The sequence below is a fragment of the Oryx dammah genome, unplaced genomic scaffold, assembly GCF_014754425.2.
Source record: "Oryx dammah isolate SB20612 unplaced genomic scaffold, SCBI_Odam_1.1 HiC_scaffold_1, whole genome shotgun sequence".
Lineage (NCBI taxonomy): Eukaryota > Metazoa > Chordata > Mammalia > Artiodactyla > Bovidae > Oryx > Oryx dammah.
In genome coordinates this window covers 39,916,198-39,936,644 of record NW_024070185.1, presented here as the reverse complement: position 1 = coordinate 39,936,644, position 20,447 = coordinate 39,916,198, and the positions used below count along the sequence as shown (strand labels likewise).

Below are 20,447 nucleotides of genomic sequence, written 5' to 3'. Positions count from 1 at the left end.
CCTGGGAGTGACATTACCTCTTTTTATTGGATAGAGCAACTTTCATCATTTTAATTTCCATGAATTAGTCCATCAAAGATCCACACAGGATTTTTTAAATCTTCAGATTAAAAGGCCAGGTTAAAATTTGGAAAGTAAACACAGTAAACTTGTCACTAAGGACTAAGCAAATAAAGTTGGCCAAATCCGATTCAGTCACTTGCAGGAAACAGTGAACAACAAAAGCTGAATCATTGGAGTGATAATACCTCATTTTACATAAGACAAAATTAAGAGAATATTGTAATATTTGACATTAGATTGTAATTCTGCCCCTTGAAAGTATATCCTTTTAACCAGATTGTCTATTAAAGGTTCTTAAAAACTGTTTACAAACTTATAGTCTTAAGATCTGATTATCTTCTTTAAATTAGTGCTTAATCAAAACCACTCTTCCCTTATAAAGAAGCTGAAATACTCTGTGTTTGCACAATATAAGCTATTAATAACTCCTAAAAATACTGCATTATGTTTTCATACCTCCTGTCAACCTAGGTTACTCTCTTGGGTTGAATATCATATTACTGCTTATTTGTCTACGTGTGAGACTTACATTCGGTCATGTCCACGACAATTGTTATTCTCTATGAAGGTGCTCTTGAATCTTATAACAAACTTGCTAATACAGTAAAACCTCATACATTTGGGACAACTTGGAGGTAGAAAATGGTCAGATTTGGGGGAAGAAACTCAGCAAGAGGATTTTTTGTTTAAGAAACACAACTAATTATTTCAAGTTTATAAGATACACATGGATAATTACAAAAACCATTTGACAGTGGTCCTCCTAAGCAATTAACAGTATGTCATTATAAACATGATGTGTTATTTTAAGAATATTGAACATCCTTCTTACAACTTTATTCTTATTATTAATTCACTTAGTTCCTTTGCTGTTTTAAAATACAGGAACATATTCCAATCCATGTTGAATGACCATCTATTATGACATGTTGATAATGATCATCTATTATCAGTTGACTGGGATTCCAATTAAAGAGATTTAACTATACTTACGTGGGCTTTTCTAGTGGTTCAGACAGTAAAGAATCTGCCTGCAGTGCAGAAGACAATGGTTAGATCCCTGGGTATGGAAGATCCCCTGGAGAAGGGAATGGCTATGTACTCCAGTATCTTGCCTGGAGAATTCCATGGACAGAGAGCCTGGCGGGCTACAGTCCATAGGTTCACAAAGAGTCAGACATGACTAAGAGACTAACACTTTCACTTTTAACTATATTTATAGAGGAAAAATAAATAATTTTAACAACTGACTTATAAGAGTGGGCTTGTATGCCATTAAGAATATCTATTTTAAAAAAGAACTTTTATCAAATTTTTCTAACTGGACATTTTTCTAACTGACAGTGGAGAGGCCAAATTATTTCCATATAAGAGCCCTCAACTGGCCTTGTGCAACCACCTCCCAAGGAAGAAAAAGCTCAAGTAACAAAAAGGTTACAGAGCATATCCCATAATAAAAGAACTAAATCCCTATAAATCATAAAAGAATGAAAGATTCTGGTTAGCTTGACGCCATGGTGACCTGAAAACCATGCCATAGGGTTTAATAAAACCATAGGAGATCATAGGCATCACTGACTCAATGAGTCTGAGCAAATGAGTCTGAGCAAACTTCAGGAGACAGTGAAGGACAGGAAAGCCTGGTATGCTAATGGGATCACAAAAAGTAGGACACAAATTAGCAACTGAACAACAGTGTTCAGTCACTTGAAATAAGTTTAGTCTTAAACTTCCCTTAAATTTGTTGTGAGGGACTCTTAAATGAATTAGGTACCCATCTAAACACAAGTGAAAAACCAAGGTCAGGTCAACATATTTTCTGCCATAATCAGAATATACTTTTTGTTCCAAAAATTTACAGAGTCTGGTATTCTTTGGAAGGAATTACGCTAAAGCTGAAACTCCAGTACTTTAGCCACTTCATGCAAAGAGTTGACCCACTGGAAAAAACCCTGATGCTGGGAGAGACTGGGGGCAGGAGGAGAAGGGGACGACAGAGGATGAGATGGCTGGTGGCATCACTGACTCGATGGATGTGAGTCTGAGTGAACTCTGGGAGTTGGTGATGGACAGGGAGGCCTGGTGTGCTGCGACTCATGGGGTCGCAAGGAGTTGGACACGACTGAGCCACTGAACTGCACTGAACGAATATTTACAGTTCAAACCATACAATTAACAAATGCAATATGCCACCTCGTGAGCCTCCTGGGCATGCTCCCTTCACTGTGCTCCTCTGCCTCCCTGCCTCCAGTACTATACTAAATGTTGCTCATGACTTCCTTGAACTTTTCTACTGTTTTCCTTGTATCAGAATCTCTAATACATTTTCAAAATTTTGCCTGTTTTGGAACATTATATAAATAGAAATTAAAAAAAAAAGAAAATGCCTTGAAAGGTAGTAAGCTCTTTATTTCTCAAGATGTTAAAGAACAGTATGGTCAACCACTTGCTGCTTATGAAGTCAGGAGGATAAGTCAAGTGGGTTGGCAGGTTAATCTTTAACACTTCTTCCAAATCTGAGAGATACTACAGCTTCTAAGAACTCTGAGAGATGCACTAAGCCCTCAGTGATGTCAAAAGTGATTTTAGGTTCAATTTTTTTCTCAGACTTTCATATATAGTACCTATTAAGAAACGTGTTTTTTCTAAGCTTAAAGGGAACAATGCTCTATACATACTCATCCTACCATCTTCATCAGAGCTAATAATTTTAGCCAATTGATATTTTATGTTTTGTATTGATATTTATTAAGCACTTATCACCAGAAAGAGTATTTGTTGTGTTGTTTTCTCAATTCAATTTTCTTTAACAATTTGGACTTAATTTTGTTACTTTCCAGTTTTGGTGACTTTCACTAATTTCATCAACTTCTATTATACAAATCCTCCCCAGAAATTCATATCTGATTACATCAATTATGAAAATCACAGCCTTGCTACTACTTCATGAAAGACTTCTCTACTCAGAGTCAAAAATATGTTACACTTTGAGAAGCATTAGGACAACCAATGTCCCACAGAAGCTCCCAGTACTGCAAGAGGAATTTAAATGTGCTTTTCCTGGCTGGATAAATTTTCACTTAAAATTACCTTTTTCCTTGCTTGCTGATCTTTGGAAGAATGTGCCTTCACATGCTTTCTTAAGGAACTTGGGTCTGTGTAGCGTTTGGTACATCCCGGAATTTGACAAGCATAAGGTTTCTAAATAAGAAAGAAAGAAAGAGCTGTAGTTAAATCATAAAAGTAACTGAGGAAGATTTACTCAAAGACTATTGACTTCAGAGCATGAACTGTTACCAACTGATTGATGTGAATTGCTATGTGATACTCATGCATTTTAATTAGAAAGCCCAGTAAGTTTGCATCAAGGCAAAGAGAAGAATAAACTTTCAAGAAACAAAGAGATGGCTTATCTTCAAAGATTTTCAAGAGACTACTACAGAATGCCCTCTTGCCACGAAACCTCCTGTGGCATTTTTCAATATGAAAATTATTAGTATCTCCAGTCATACTTACAATTATGTTCCCCTGAAAACAATCTCTGGTACTGTCAGAAATTAGGAAACACATATTCTTTAAGAGTTCAGGTATAAAGAAGCTGTAGAAAAGTCCAGAAAAGACTGGTAATGTTTCAGAAGAAACCTGATTCAGAAAGAGAGAGGGAGAGAATTAAAAGGAAAAATTAGTGGAAAGTAAGTAGAAGACAGCAGGTTTCAAACAACAGATGCATGAAAAATCAGCCAAAGAAACATTAATATTATTAGTTGCAGAGGAGTCCTGCTGTTAAGCCTAGATTAGGTGAATAAGTTCATGGCTGAGCACGATGAGAAAGAAAACAAGTTCTGGCTATTCCAATTCGCCCATGCGCCTGAGAGATGTAAGGTGTGGAGCCCAAGACAGAGTCTAGAATCTTTTTTATTTTTATGACCCTGGTGATTGGTACATGATAATTAGGAATGACTGAATGAGAGCATTACACATTGATTCAAATTTTAGCAACTATTCCTACTGTAACAACTAAATTCAAACCAAAGGTTTAAGAATGTGACTTTTATACTGTAGAATAAATAAAAACTTTCTTAAGAAGTGAAAAAAAAACCCTACAAGATTAACTGCGTTTATAAGATGTATTTGCTGTCACTCATCTACTTAGTATCTCATCTGGTGAGATATTAAATTTGTGCCTACATGAAGTGAAATGTGAGGAAGAGAACTGAAACTGTCTCTACAATAGAGTTCTCAGTTTAGAAACATGCTATTCTACCGACCAACCCCACTCCCCCCAAAATTCAGGTTGTTTTCCTTACTATTTATATTTTGTCCCTGTTTTCATGCACTTGCTTGTCATTTTGTAGGCCAACATTTGTGTGAATTATATTATTTGCTTTCTAAAAACCATATATGTGTTTCACTTTCTTATTGCTATTGTTGCTAATTTTTATTCCAAGAACAAGATAAAGTCATGAATATATAATTTAGTTTGACAATCCTAATTTGAATTCTAAGTTCGATTATCTGATGTGTTTGTTCATTGACTGACTGACTGAATGAATGAATCACTCAGCAGCTCTTTTGCTTCCATAATGTGCTAGACATTGTATCACATATCAGGGATCTAACAATGAACAATGGATGAACCAGCCTCTCAATAAGTCACAGTTTCTGCAAAATGATGAGCCAATTATGGGCTGAAGTCATCTGCCAAGACGTTTCCACTGGGTAAACAAAGGTTTTCTTTAACCTGGGAATCTTTCCTGGGTTCACACAGTTTTTTTCCCCTAGTCTTCCCTTTCCTGCCTGGGGGAAAATAAGCCAACATCTTTACTGGCGGTCATGTTATGACCACATAAGTTCATGTTTTGCATTAGAGATGCTGTACATAAAAACTGGGGGGAATATTAATGCATTATATAAACTGATGCCATTATTATTACAATAGTCACCATTACTTGGGTTGGAAAGATAAGAAATGGTTAATGTCATTTTGGATTTGATTTTGAGATACTCTTGAAAAAGGCTTGAATACTGACCATTCCTCCCGGCTAGCTTTCACTCTCTCCCTTGTTATCAGCCACCTGGGATCAGTATGCCAAAACAGCAATGCCAAGGATTGGTCTAAGTGGTACAAGTGTACTGGTCATTTTAACTCAGATTACCTAAGCTTTAAATGGCATGTTACATTTCATCAAACTATATTCTTCATTATTTTCCATTTATACTATAAAATTATTCCCCCTGTTTAGACATTGAGATGCTAATAGAGAAATGATTTAGTAACACTTTCCAGGGTTAGAATTATGGACTCAGTCATCTTTATGGGCAAATCATTTTCCTAGAAGTAAAGAATCCATTTAATTGAAGCAAGATACTTTATCTAAAATTCTGATAGTATTAACATAAGGAGTTATTAGCATAAGGAGTACTTAATGAAAGGGAATGTGGACCTAAATTTTAATAATAAATTCTTCAAGCAACAAGAAGGTAGTTTGGATTTCAAAGAAAAAAATGATGGTTTTAAAAGATTTAATGGAGAAATACTTAAAAAAAAAAAACAGTTAAGTTTTAAAAGCTACTGCACTGAACTGAATCATGAAATTATTATCTTAGGTAGCTTTTCTCAAAAGTTTTCCAAAGGGATTTTTTAAATTCAAAATGACTTTAGAAAATGCTCTTGGTTTGATTAGCTAAAATTAGCTCCAAGCAAAGAAGGGTATTGTAGAACCATAACACTTAGCCTCACAATAGTTCTTTCAAACTCCAGATAACTAGCTAGAGTAGAAGCAATTTCTCAAGACAATCTTGTCTCATGAATGTTCATTCTTCCATGATAAAGTTTAATGACAAATTGTAAAATTTATAAGATTCTACCAAGACCATTTTAGACATACAAAATAGGGCATTTAAACATAATTTATTCTCTTTCCTATTTCTACTTTTAAAAAATACTGCTATTCACCAAATTTATTCATTTAATATTCCATTCTGTTGGTCCTAAATTCATTGAATTCGATTCAGCTAGAACAGAAAGGGTCCATCTTATAGCCACATTACTCTAATTATATTTCAGATGTTTACTAGGCAAACCATCACATTATGTATATTAGGATATAATTCTGTTTAGAAAGGTTATGTGACATATAGCTAAAATGACTGCTATCAATATGACTAATAGTGACTAATATAAAATTTAATAAATATGTCAGCTATAACATCAGAAGAATCTTAAATATGTATGAGAAGGTGTGTAGAAATAACAGTATCTTTTCAAAATTCAAATTCTGAAGTAGTTTAATAATAGACATCAGAATGTTAACACTGAAAAAGTACTGTCATGAATACATTACTTGCAAGAATGTGGGATAAGAGATCTGTGGTGTGTATAATACATTTACCCTGATGGCTTTGTTAAGTGAACTAAAATTACATATAGTCCACCTAGCCTCATGTAAAAAAAATGACATCAAAACCTGAGAAATGCAAAGGAGGACAATCAACATAATTGAGAAAACAAAAGACAGAGTCATGGAAAGGGCATTAGCAAGTGAACACAATCTTTCAGCACTAGGAGAATTAAAGCATAATAATGAAAATAAATTGTTCTCATAGGTTGTATGTCAGTAGATATGTGGCTGTTAACACAGAGGAAGAATGATGAAACGGGACCCTTGGGATAGATTTGCTGATTCTTTTTAGATCACTTGAAGGTGAAAATACCAGGTGGTTTCTAAAGCAAAGGCCAGATTCACTTTCAAAAAGCAGGCCAGTCTCAACGTTCTTATGTCAAGAAAAAAAGAACTAAAATAGGAGAAAAAAAGTGCTTCCTGTTTCTAGCAATAGAGTATCTTATCTATCTTAGTATATCTTGATATCCGAATATTTATTTTAAGGTCCAGTCTCTAGCAGTCATTCTCTGTACTAAAATCTGTTATATATAACAGCCCCTAAAGTGCTTCTGCTTTATATATGAACCCTTTTGTCCCAGCAGCTGTAATATTTAGGAAAACCTGTTACTATAGAAAAAGGAAAAGAAAGAACCAAACAGGGCCCCTTCTGGCTCTTTACCAGGTTTCACGGCTGCCCTTGGCATTGTCCCTTTAACCTGCAAGTCATAAAGCAAACACCTTCACCATCCCACTATCAAACGGGCGCTTCCTCACACCGGGACTTGAGGCTGGAAGTTGGAAAGCTCCTGCCATTCTTACAGTGTCCAGATGTGTCCTCTGGTGCTTGGCGCGGTCACTGGAGTTACTGAATGCCTTCTGACAGCCCGGATGCTGGCACAAATACGGCTTCTCGCCTGTGTGGCTCCGCAAATGAATCTTGAGATTTTCGAGCCTCGAAAAGGCCTTCTTGCAACCTTCAAACTGCAAAAAGAAAATAATTTTTGGTTGCTGAGAAGGACCTTGAATGTTTGGGGTTGTGGGGGACAGGGAAAATAAATGTCCTTAGTTTGTTCTTAGCCTATAACAAAAATAAAATAAAATGAAATCCAAATAGTAACAGTATTACTTGTAAAAATATCCATATGTTTGTGTGAACTGCATTTTTCTACTGAATATACTTGCCACTTTCCATACCAGATTTGTGTCCCAAACTGATTTTTGTGATTACTTATGTCAGAGAAAATTTGCTGTGAGCCATCTGGCTTGGTTAATAAAAATACAGTAAAGCATGTCTTAAAGATTTGTTAAAAAATTAACACACTTTTCCATTTCCAAATTGGTCTAAATTGAAGGAATCAGGAAGGAAGAAACTTTTTACAACTAATAAACTAACAACAACAGAAGAATCAGAGTGATGTTTGAGAGAAAAAAAAGAAATTGAAGGCCCAAGAGTCAGAGATGAAAAGGACATGTGTCTGCTCAATCATTATGATAATAAGCTTTCTTAATTCTATCTTAAGTGGTTTTCAACTTCCAAGACTGACCTTTTTAATATATAGGGTGACGCCAAGCCTAATGAGATAAAGTTTTTAACATGCTTTTAAAAAGGAACAAGAAGACAATCCATCTAGTACTAAATCACATTCCAAATAAAGTTATAGTTTTATTTATCTCTATTTTTAAAGAAACTTTGTTATCTGATTCTTGAAGAGAAGAATTGTAAACGAAAAGTTGAAGATCTTAAGAAATGTTTCATTGGTTTGTCAGTAATATTTATTGATGGTAACATTTACTTACTATCTTCTGTGTGCAAAATATCAGCTACTATAAGAGAGGGTCAAAGTGATTTCAATCCTTGGCGTGACAGTCTAACAGAAAACATGTTAGAGAATGCCTACATACAAAGCATAAATGTGAGATGGGTGTTTATCCTTTAATTTTCTCTTTGGTGCTAAGCCCTGGAATATATATGTCCCTTCAGGAATTTTGATGCCATTAGAGTTCCCAGTGCAAGGAAAACTGTAATTTAAAAACTACAAAAACAAAACATAATATGTTTAATGCAATTAAGAAGCATTACATTTTAGAGAGGAACGTAGGGGTGGTAAGGGGAACAGAAGTTAAGAACGTTAAACTGAAAACAGTTTACATTAAAAATTAGCAGGTATAACTTAAACTTACTGCAAGAAATGTTATCAAATTCCTCGATTCTCTTACTTTTTATCAATACAACAGATTAGTACATTATTCATGAAGGGGTGACCAGAGTTGGGTCAGGTTTTGGTTATTTCAATTTTTACCTTTACGTAGAGGATGAACAAAGGAGGAAGAATAACTAAATATGTCACAATACCATCTATTTAAATAAGCTGTCTAGATTTTGCATGCTAGAATATTTTAAGAAATTTATGAAAGTTGTACTTATTTTTGATTGAGAGTTATACATGTTTCACAGACATATGTTGGTTTATTTCAATTTTGATATTTTGCTTAAAATAATTCTAGTGTTTTCCTGATTTCTATTTCACATAAAAGTAAATTTAGCCTGAACAGAAGATGATTGCTGACAAAGCCAACTACTTTTCAAAAGAATGAAAGGCATATAATGTTATATTGCTAGAGGGAGAGAGGAGTTAAGTGTTTATTTCTGCAGGTGTTCAACTGCTTCTCATGTTTGAGACTCAAGGGGCTCAAAAATAACCCCCAATTCATGGCTAAGCGGCCTCTGCCCACTGAACCTCTGTTTTCAAGGCTCACTCTGAATGACAACTCAGTGTCCACTTCTGCTGTAACTCAGTTTGTCTTGGAATCACCTGATAGACCACGCTTAGGTCTAAAATGAGCTTATGGTTTTGGACACTTCAAGCCTGTAGCCCAGTTCCTAGCAAGGTTGTTTTGCAGGGTGGGCATCATTTTATAGGGGTGCATACCCAGATCCGAGTAGGCCCCAACATCCACTATCTTCTATAGTCACCCGAGATCTTGATCAGAGAAAAGCCTGCATTATCTCAGAACCAACACTGGAGTGGAGAATCATTTTAGAATAGCTTAATGAGATTTCTGTGAGCACCAGAAAAATAAGACCCCTGGATCTACCACAGAGTCACTAGACAGGATCCCAAAGATGCCCCAGAACTAATTCCAACTGCCTACTTCATCAGATGTAAACTAAATGTAGACTAGCATTCCCAAGGTCTCTCTAGTTAAATGTCCATGTAAATGTTCAAAGTCAGAAAATTGCTAGTATTATTGTTAACAGAAGCAATGATCAAACCAAAGAGCTTGCTGCATTCCAAGCAAATCAGTGAAAAATGAACTATATCTCATAACATCATGACCATTTTTTTTAAATAGCAAAGACGGAGGAAAATATGAGCACCCAGATTGAAAATGACAACAAAAAGATTATCAGCAAAATCATCCAAATCCAGCTGATCTCAAATGTTTCCTCTGTAACAGTGAAGTCCAGAAGCAAAAGTCTTTGTAGTATGTGTATGGGCATTATACTACTTTCAGGAGAAAAGATTAAGGAGTGAAGGGATTTGATCCCACTGAGTTGAATGAATAAAGGCTAGAGCAAGGCAACCCCACATACTGGGGGCTCATAAAAACATTACCCACTCGCTCTTACTGAAGAAATTCACTGAGAAGAAACCATGAACCCCACCCAAACCAATAAAATGAAATGCTGAAGAACTGATAAATGGCTCCATGAGGGAACTAACACAAACCCATCACAAGAATATGCAAAGAATAACATCTGATTGAACTTGCCACACTAACAATTCTACAAGAAGAAAAAATAGGACCCGTTTATTTCTCTAAGGGTATCTGGATGAAACTTGAAAGCAAACCGTTTTGTGGATTCATTATCATTCATGATGGAAATGAACCTGTAATTCAAACAAGTATTTCCTCTCCCTCAGGCAATTTTACCCTAAGATTATAAATTCAATTAAAAGCAAATACATTAAAAATAAACTAATATTTTGGTAGAACTATATACGATTGCTACAAAATACACCTAAACTGGATGTTTTGGGTACCTGAGTAAATGGCTGCCTTGTTTTCTACCTACATTTTTTCAGGTTTTCAAAATCTTTAATGAGTCTCACCTTATAAAGAAACATCTAAATGTAAAGGAAAGCAGGAACCCCAGGAGAATTTCCTTGAATTTGGCTACATACTTTCTCATCAAGATTCTTAAAGTGCAAAGTCTATCCTGAGATCTAAGGTCCAAATTGTCACCTAATTGCTTGTGTCATCGAACCAACTCCTTCACAAAAACTGACCAATATCTTAGTCACTGGATATCTCCTTCCTGGACTGGCTGTGGAGCCAGGAATCTAAGGCCCAGTGACACATAAATGGATCATCAGGCCTGAGATTGCCTGTGCATCAAACACAGGCCAAATATAGAAAGATTAGAGAAGAACAACAAACAAACTCTCAGAATCCAAGGGAGTAGTGGAAGGAGGAAAAGCAGAACAAAGAGAAAGACAAATGCAGAATGGTAATGTTTGAGGGAGTGGTGGTGGGAAAAGGGTCTGGTACAGATGGGTAATTTTATCTCAATAGCATTCTTATTTTCCTCCCCAACAAACACTGAGTAAGCCCTAGGAGCATGGCACTATGTGATAGACAATGAGAGAAACAAAAGGATTAAGACTCACGTTTTACTCAAGGGAATCTGGAATCAAGATCATTACATGTGGCTGGGCAGGTCATATACTGATGAGGCATTGGCAATGATTCTCAAAGATATATTTGAGATCGGAAGCATTGTCACACCCTTGGGAACCCGTCAGAAGCACAAATTCTGTAGCCCAACTCAGACTTACAGAACAGAAACCTGGGGCGTGCAGGCCCAGACATCTGAGTGTTAAGGAGCCCTCTAGGAGATTCTGAGGCTACCATGTATCTGTGAGTTTGGAATGAAATTCACATTGTAATTCACTGTTGCTGTTCTCAAGACAATCTCCTGACAGAAGCAAAATGTCTTGCAGAATTCACTCATTTCTAATTGGGGCAAGAGTCATATGGGCTTGCAGCAGCCCTGGACTAAAAAGAAACATCTCGAACCCAGGATAAAGCAAGGTTATCTCCATATGTGCTGCAAATGAGACAATATTCCAGAATGCCAGTCTCATACTAGAGATTCTTTAAGCTCTTAACTATTTAATCTGTTGCCAAGCAGATTCTACTTCTGAATAGGCATGTCTAAAAATTCCCTCAGTGACCTCTTGACCAACAAAACATCCCATGTTTCTAGCACCTATTACATTCTGCGGTTGAGAAAAAGCAGTGAAGGGGAGCCATTATTTTCCAATTGCACATTTCAGTGACTACAGACACACACAAGAACAATGCATGAAGTGACAGAACTTTAAATCTCATGGGTTTGAAAATACGGCACTGCATGAAGCCTTACTCTGAGAAAAATCTCTTTAACTGAGGCTGTTTGCAAGGAACAAACCTTAATTAAGAAGTGTAAGTTGCCTCAAATCCAGAGAAACTTAGCTTGCACCACTTTGTTAATTTAGGAGATTATTTCATATTTAAAGGATCACAACTGGACTGTAATCACCATCTATGTATATTGGCTTGATTACAGATTGTTGACATTAAGTGGCATTAAGACGACCTTTGAAATATTACTTTCCCTTTCTATTAGAGGCTTTTGTGTAAGGTTTTGAAAATGAAAGACTCATTAGACACCATTAAAATAGGATTTATTCCATATGTGTAACCAGTAATCAAGTAGAATATTACTCCTTCCCCTAATCAGCAATTTATAGTGCTGAGAAGCACAAGTTCATATTCAAAGCAGTAATAATAGCAAACCTTTCCTGATCAGGTTTCTCTACCATCACTAGTGTCAACAAAACCAAAACAGAAAGGAGTCTATGATGCTGGACATGCTTTCTAAAAATATACATTTGATTTCAATTAAGGCTCAGTGTTTACGACCCTTGGAGGTATAAGCTCTTACAATTTTATCAGTCAAGACCAATTATTCCTATTAGTGATGGCTGAGCTGTGATATGCTGTGCAGAGTTGGGGACTTACTGATGAATTATATGCTAGTTTACATCTTCCATGTACAGCCCAAAGACAACAGAGATGAAAGCCATTGGTGGAAAGGTCAGCAAATATTTATCATGCTGTGGATACAGTCAAGGTGACTTCCACAATAAGCCCGAGAGCTCAAGTCTACTTGAATCATGGACATACCTGCAAAAGGTGTTAAGTAAAAGATGGCTTCTTCTGTGACTGAAAGAGGGGGACAAAGGCACAGCTGAGGGCCCAGAGCCACCTCACACTCATGAGAAGAGGTGAGAAATCTGACTCTAGTGTTTAGCTGAGATTCTCCAACCTTCTTCCAGCACAGTGCTGGCCATCTTTACGTGCTCATGAGTCACTGGGCATGCTGTCAATATTAAAATACAGATTTGGTTCAGTAGATACAGAGTAGGGCCTGAGATTCTGCATTTCTAACTACCTCCTACATCATATTTTTAATGTTGGATGTTCAAAGATGCTAATTTAAAAAGTAAGGTTCTAGGGGTTATTAAACTACTTTCAGGTTGAAAATGTATGGCTTAATTGGATTCAAAGAAAAAAAGAGACAAAGAACTAGAGTAAGAATAAAAAGACTTGCTTTTGATGAATCAAACTATTGTTGCTTCGTCAACAGAAGTGTGGAAGAGTGAAATCTACTTGTTAAACGTAGGTTGAGAAGAGAACAGAAAATATTGTCTAGGGGCAGAAAAGCAGAAGAAAAGTCAGGGGGGAAAAAAAGAAGCATAAGAAATCAAAACAGAAAGACTGCAGAAGCACACTGGAGCAATCTGACGTTGCCTCTCCTTCAGTGTTGTTCGCACTGGATGTATGGCTTGCCTCGTGCCATCCCGTGGTTTCTGCTCCCAGTGCATCTTATTAGAACTGGATGCTCCAGCAAATCTTAGTATTTACCACATCAGTTTGCATAAAGCGTTACATAAAGGGAGAAGAAAATAATTCACATGTTTTGAGGCTTTAAAAAAGTATGTAGTTCATGAATTTACTATACTGAGTAACATGGAGTTCTTCCCTCTCCAAGCTTCATCCAGACTACTAATTCTGTAAAGAGGAAGGAGATGTCTCCGCAGGTTCTCACTTGAAAACATGAGTAATTTTGCTCATGTTTTTAATCTAATCACCTTATTGTCCACAATGGAAGAAAAGGAGTTTGTATGTTTCCTTTTGGTTGTTAAAAGTAATATCTGATTTTATAATATTTTGAAGGGTCTACCAAGAGGAACAGTGGCCTCATTGGAAAATTATTTAAAACTGTGGTAGGGTTACCCTGGTTAATTTGAGATTTCTCTTAACTTCAGGGAAATCAGTGTATCCCAAAGTGATTTTACAAAGATTCCAAGTATCTAAACAGATTGCACTTGCATTTCCTAGGACAGCCTTGCTTCAAAGTTTCCTGGTCTTTTGGGAGAGGCAGCCAGAATGGGGAAGACACTCTGACACTTCGGCCTCAATGAGTCAACTACTTCAGTGCATGTCACTTATCTGGAATTCTGAAGTGGCCTACTGTACTCATTTATCGAGATTTTCTGGAACTATTAAAATTTTGTAGGATTAATATAAGACCCTTTCTGTAATGTTTTCCTAAACTGTAAAAAAGAGATCCCAGTTACTATGTTTTTCCTTGTTATTCTAGCGCACAAAATGAATCTATTAACTAGCTCATAAATACAACTTCCTGGCTTGTTGTTTTTGGTTTTGATTAAGAAATCTGTATAAAACAAAGGTTACCAAAATGGGCAGTATGAATGTACTTCTTATTGGTTTAAGCACATTTTGGGTCATGGGCAGCAGCTGACTTTTAAAAGGGCACTCTGAATGAGGTGGCAAAATAAATGAGGGTGTAACATAAAAACTGAAAATGGAAAAAATGTTTTTGAGAAGCCACATGACAATGTAGAGAGAAATATGTTACTTCTGTGCCAACATTTGAACCATATTAAATTTTTATGGAAATTATCACGTGTCTGGTTTATAAAAATTGAAAGGAGTTAGGGACAAATGGAACCTTATCATGGGCATTACATTCACCACTGGCAACACTGATATTTAAATATATCATATTTCTGCCTCCAGTTATTCAACAAATGTAAGGAATATCATATATTATTCATGCTGTGTCACTACAATGCCAGAAAACTACAATTTCAAGCAAATAATTATTCCATGAGTGGGTAAATAATAAAAAACTGGCTATTTGGGGGTTGTTTAAACATAAGAATAAGTAAGTTGCCTGAATTTCATTCTTGTTTATTAGCGTTGATTTCATGCAATCTGCAAATACATATCCATTGGTGCATATGTCCTTCAGAGGTTCACAGTCAGACCTCAATAAATGCACTTTGATTGCATGCCAGAAGAACAAATATATTTAAGGCTATGTAACTGGCCCTGTGTAAATATACCTAAAAGAAATCAAATTATTTCATTTTCCATGTATCTCTGTTTCTGACCATCATCTAGGCATACTTAATTCTGTACACATGGATCTGCAAAAGCATAATACTTCTATGAAGTATATATAAAGTCTACATATAAAGGCAACTTTCATATATTTTGCTACTCTATATTAAAGAAAAGTTTTACAAAAAATTTTGAGCATCAGTCTATATACTAATAGACCCAGGAATACTGAGTTTCTTGTTCACTCAGCACTTTATAGGCTGTGCAGATGATACAAAAGAATCACCAGGATTCATCCTGCCTTTCCTGCATTCATATTACATTCCAGGAGACAGACATACAGTCAGAACAAATTTTGAATCTGACCCAGCCTGCTCCAACACCCCCAAACTATTCTCTATAGACTAAAGGGGAGGAAACAAATGTTGGAGAAATCATCGTTTGGATTTTAGGGATTATTTTTTGCATTTTAAAATAGTGTCAGAAATGTTCTCTAAAACTCTAGTTTCTCTAAAGGGTCTCTCAAATTTCAGACAGGGATAGAGGAAGTAAAAGAGAAATAAGGAAACGAGAAGCAGAAAAACAAAAAAAGAGAGGAGAGAGAGAGAGGCTACCGGTCAAAGGAGGGCTTAGCACAGACATGGTCAGGCCTGTCTCCTCCCGTCTGTCCTCCACCTTTCCACCGGACTCCAGGCCAGTCCAGCTGCAGTTCCCTAATTAGGCATCATTGTTCCACTTTGCCTCTGCTTGTGCTACTTCCTGTGCCTAGTGACATCCTACTGACCCTTTAGCTTGGTGTCACCTCCTCTGTGATACCTTCCTTTATGCTTGGTGTCACCAAGGTGCAATGGATCACTACCTCCACCTCCCCCCACACCCCACCGCACACACACATCAAGACTTATCCACTGCCCGGCTAATGCATGGGGTACACTAATTGGATTGTTTGTCTCCCCTACTAGGCTGTGAGCTTTATGAAGACAAGGTACTGAGTGTTATTAATCTTTTTATTGGCATACACTTGGCATATACTCAAGTGACCACAGATTATTTGCTAAATAAATGCTAAAGGAAATGGAGAGAATATATATATTTCCTAGATTTTCTTCTGTAGAAAGCTCATTAAGGCCTTTTAATTAGGTAGAGCCAGTCACCATTCATGATGATGTCAAATGGTCAACACTGCAAAAGCTATAAAATGCATTTAAGGATTTTGTTGGATTTTAATGTTCTATAGAATTACTGCAAAACATATAATTATTTTAATATCTAATCATGTGGGGAAACAATACTAATAACAATATGTGGTTATATTTTTTTGTGGTTGTGATGTCTTAACTCATTTATTGATGTTCTGAGAGATCTGTAGCAATACTGGTGAAGGGAGTGGGCTGTTTTCCTACCACACCCTTTTCCAAACTTAAGCTACACATACACAGACCCATTGGGAACACGCTATTAGGAATAATTCAAGAAACATAAATATATGCCTTCTTCATACATAAATGAAAAGAAACTTTTTAAATTGCCTTAAATTAAGCTAACATACTCTTAAATATGCCAGAAAAGAGTCTCTCATCAGAGTGTCTCATGCAAAGAGAAAAGATCTTTGGGACCTTGCCCTGAATTGCCTAAGTCAAATATCCCCAAAGAGCAGGTCAAGCAGTTTCCCTTGCTATCTGCTCACTATCCGACAGCCAACCTCTCTGAACAGGACGCAGCCATTATGACCCCATATAGCCCCAGGATATAACCACGCCAAACTCCAGAGCTTTCTGTATTCAGAGTACAGGGGGCTGTAGCAAGGCCTTGGCTCTGCCATTCCTGTTGGCAGTGGATTGGCTCCCCTGTAACTCTCTTTGACTGCAAAGAGGAGAAATGCCACTGCTTGCCTTCAGTTTTATTAAGAATTGGCATGCTTGGTTTAACAGAGCTAAGCAATATATTTATTTACTATGGTGTTTCCCAAAATGATTGCTAAATTCTGTCATCTCTTGACTGAGAAACTGTTTGCGGGTTGCAACAGAATGTATGCTAACATACATACAGCAACACAAACTTCCAAGACAAACTGTTTAAGTCAATTTGCTATCATATAGGCACATAGGTGCAAATATGTGCATATGCATTTGTGGGTATAGCCATGGGCACACACTAACACTTGCACACATATCCCACACAGATTCTGTAATAGATGTGTATATTTAAGATCTGTGTGCAGGGGGGTAGAGACAAGCATGAATTTGCCAAGAGAGAAGAGGAAATTCACACACGAAGAGAATAATTTACCATAAATTGGCCCATACTGAATTTACTCCAAAAAACAGAGTGCAAGATGCCAAATTTTTAATGGCTCTTTCTATTCCAGATCTGGCCCTGACAAACTTTGGAAGAGATGCAAGTGGGCAGGAAAGATGGGATTAAAAAATTATATCTTAAGCCTTTTCACTTTCAAATGTAAAATTTCCACCACTGTGACAGGAGGAAAGAGTGTGGCAGGGATATTTTTCTGACACCATGCTTTTCTCAACAAAAAGTCATCGATTTTCATTATGCATTGCTTAAATATAAATTCTGTACTTGCTAAAAGTCATATGCATCTGGCTGCTTAAAAAAGAAGCAGATATGAAAATAATGGAACTCAAACCTTGCATTAGCCCTGGCAGCCATTACGAAGGTGTGAGCTCAGAGTGATGCTTGGGGCAGCTTCACAGTCAGAGAACTGACAATCCTTTGTGACAACCCACAAGATTCAGCAAGGCCACTCACTTGCTTCCAAAATGCATCACCTCCAGTATTGTTTCTTTCACAGCTAAGCTTTTCAGCGTGACTCTCCCATCACATGCCTGACTGCAAGGGGGCAGGGGCTCAGAAAATCTCCCAATCTTTCCATCAGTACTTGCTCTTCTTCTTTGCTCTGATTTTAAACTACCTATCCCATCTCTGAGCCTTTCTCTTCGTTTGTTGAAGGAATCACTCTTCCTATATATATGCCCATGGTTCACTCATAGGCAAGAAAATATTGACAAATTCATTAACCAAGTCTGACCGTTTAGGTATTAAAACCCACAGAGTATTCAATCATTGTATGGATGCACTGAGTCTGATCCCTATAATTCTAAAGCAAATACCTTAGCTAAGAATTGTAATCTCAATCCCCTTGACTATTCTACTTAAGATAATTTCAACCCTCCTTTCCCCTCCAAATGTGACTCCATTTACCACAACAACAGGTCCACATAAAATCTTACCCAAAAGTGCAAAGTTTGTGGTGTATGTGGATCATCTCAGATGTTTTAATTTGATGAGGATATTGGTCTGTTATATAAAGTAGTTGGCCTTTTCACTGAATTTAATTTACAATTGTTTATTCTTCAAAGAAATAAAAAATTAGTAAAACATGTTTCTAAGATAGGTCTCTTGCTTTATTTTATCTCCTTAGTCATCTTACCAAGCCAACAATCTTGACGTGAAAATACTTAGGGCAGAGCAAATTCCCAATAAAAGTTAACTGTTATTACCATCATCTTTCATGTACTCAAATTATCAAATAGTATTATCCCCATTTTCCAAGTGAAGAACATCAAGACCGAGAGAAGTTCGGTGCTTTGCCACAGACACAGAGCTAGCAAGTAGTAGATGGATAACCAGAATCATGGCCTTCTGGCTCAATTATTTAACCATTTCCACTATGCAACTCCAAGGAATACTATTTTTCAATAGGTTAAGGAGATAAAGGAAAAAATATGTTCTGGAAGGCATCCAAGCACACTTTTTCTTTTGTTTCTTTATAAAATGAAAAATATTAGTAGCTTAAATTCATACAATACCATCGACTATCCAAAATTGTACCAACCATTCTCACCAAAGTCTGAATGTAGAGGGAAGTCATTGATAAAAATGAAAAAGTATTGTGAGCCTTATGTTCTTGGCATAATCTTTTTTTTTTTAATAACTGTAATTCTCAAGTTAAAAAAAAGTGGTATGCCTCTGTAAATCACTCAGATGCTTATGCTGCTGAGAAACAAATGCAACGTCAGAGTTAATGTGAAGTAGTCAATGTGAGCATTCTGGAAGACTTCAAGGCTGCATATTCAGCCAAACAATAAAATACTTTATAGCATGAACCTTCAATTCATTTAATCAAATGAAGGGGCTCGTGAATTTACTACCAATTTACCAATGGTGACAAACTTGGTCCTTCCTAAATGCCTATGTGGTTAAGCCTTTCTTCTAAGTAACTTAACTTATAAAGAAAAGAAAGATGTTCTAGAAGTTTCCATAATCTAATAGGTGCCTAGTATGTATTAGGTGCTCAATAAATTTTTTGAAAAATGGTTAGTAATTTAATATTTGCCTAAATATTCATTGTAGCATTTCTAATTTGAAGCAAAATTCCTTCAGAAAAACAGTTCACTTTGCTATTTTCCTTTATTGGATATCAGGATCCAAACTGTATCATATCAGAAATACAGGGTTATCAACTGTTAAACTTGGCCTAGACCTCTCCTCTGAGTTCCAGGCTCTACTGCCTATTCAATATCTTTGTAGCTGGTCCACAGATACCTAAATGTAAATATTCCAACACTTAAAAATGACCTTTCTCCCCAAACTGAACTTCACTCTACACTCTATTTACCTAACAGTACAGCCCAGTATCTGGAAATAATTCTTGACATCCCTTTCTCACACATCTATCTCTAATATCTAGGTACTCCGAAGTGTCTCTCAAACATGTTTACTTCTCTCTATCAATGTTGGACCTCCCCTTGTCTGAGTAGCCATCTTCTCCAACTTGATCTTCAGTAATCAATGGGTCTCCCCCTTTACTCTTGCCCCCATCCACCATCTAGTCTCCACGGTGCTGCCAGAGTAATTGGTTGAAACTAGAAATCTGATAACATCACTCCCCTGTGTCAAATTCTTCAAAGGTTTCTCATTGTTTTTGGATAAAGACCAAAGTTTAACCATGGCTTACAAAGTCTTGCTTTAGCTGGCTCCTGCCTACTCTCCAGCTTCATCCTCACCTCACCCTCCTCCCCTTCGCTCCCTCAGTTTCAGCCACAGTGGTCTTTCAGTTCCTTGGAGATTGTATTTGCATATGCTATTTCCTTGACCTGGAAAAATGTTTCTTCCTCCCTTCCTGGTTAAGTATCTTTTCAAGATTAGTTTAAATATACCTTTCTCAGGAAAGCAGTCTCTGGTTCCCAAGCTTAGGCTTAGTCTCCAACATATACACCCTTAAAACATCCTCATGGACCATGAGCTCCTTTAGCACAGGGACCAGAGTGGTACTTTTCATGATAGACTAGTGTGCACAGAAAACTTCTAATGCAGATTTGTAGAATAATGGACAAATGAGTTATTATATATTAAAATACACGCTGTTTATATTAAAATACTTTCTTTTCCTCCCTCCCTTCCTTCCTTTCTAAGACTATGTGGTTAGAGCTTAAAATCCACTCAGAATAGCTATATACTCATAGGAACAGTGCTTGTTCTAACAACGGAGAATAATAA

General features: G+C 36.6%; 1 protein-coding gene across 1 annotated transcript in view; it reads right to left on the bottom strand.

Moving 5' to 3' along the window:
* GLIS3 (GLIS family zinc finger 3) overlaps nt 1-20,447 on the bottom strand; it is a 501,883-nt gene that overhangs the window by 116,883 nt on the left and 364,553 nt on the right. Inside the window, exons 5-6 of the mRNA XM_040244340.1 lie at nt 7,266-7,427; nt 3,154-3,264 (exon numbers count right to left, since the gene is read on the bottom strand). Coding sequence (XP_040100274.1) covers nt 3,154-3,264; nt 7,266-7,427 — 273 coding nt within the window. The remainder of the gene's footprint in view (nt 1-3,153; nt 3,265-7,265; nt 7,428-20,447) is intronic.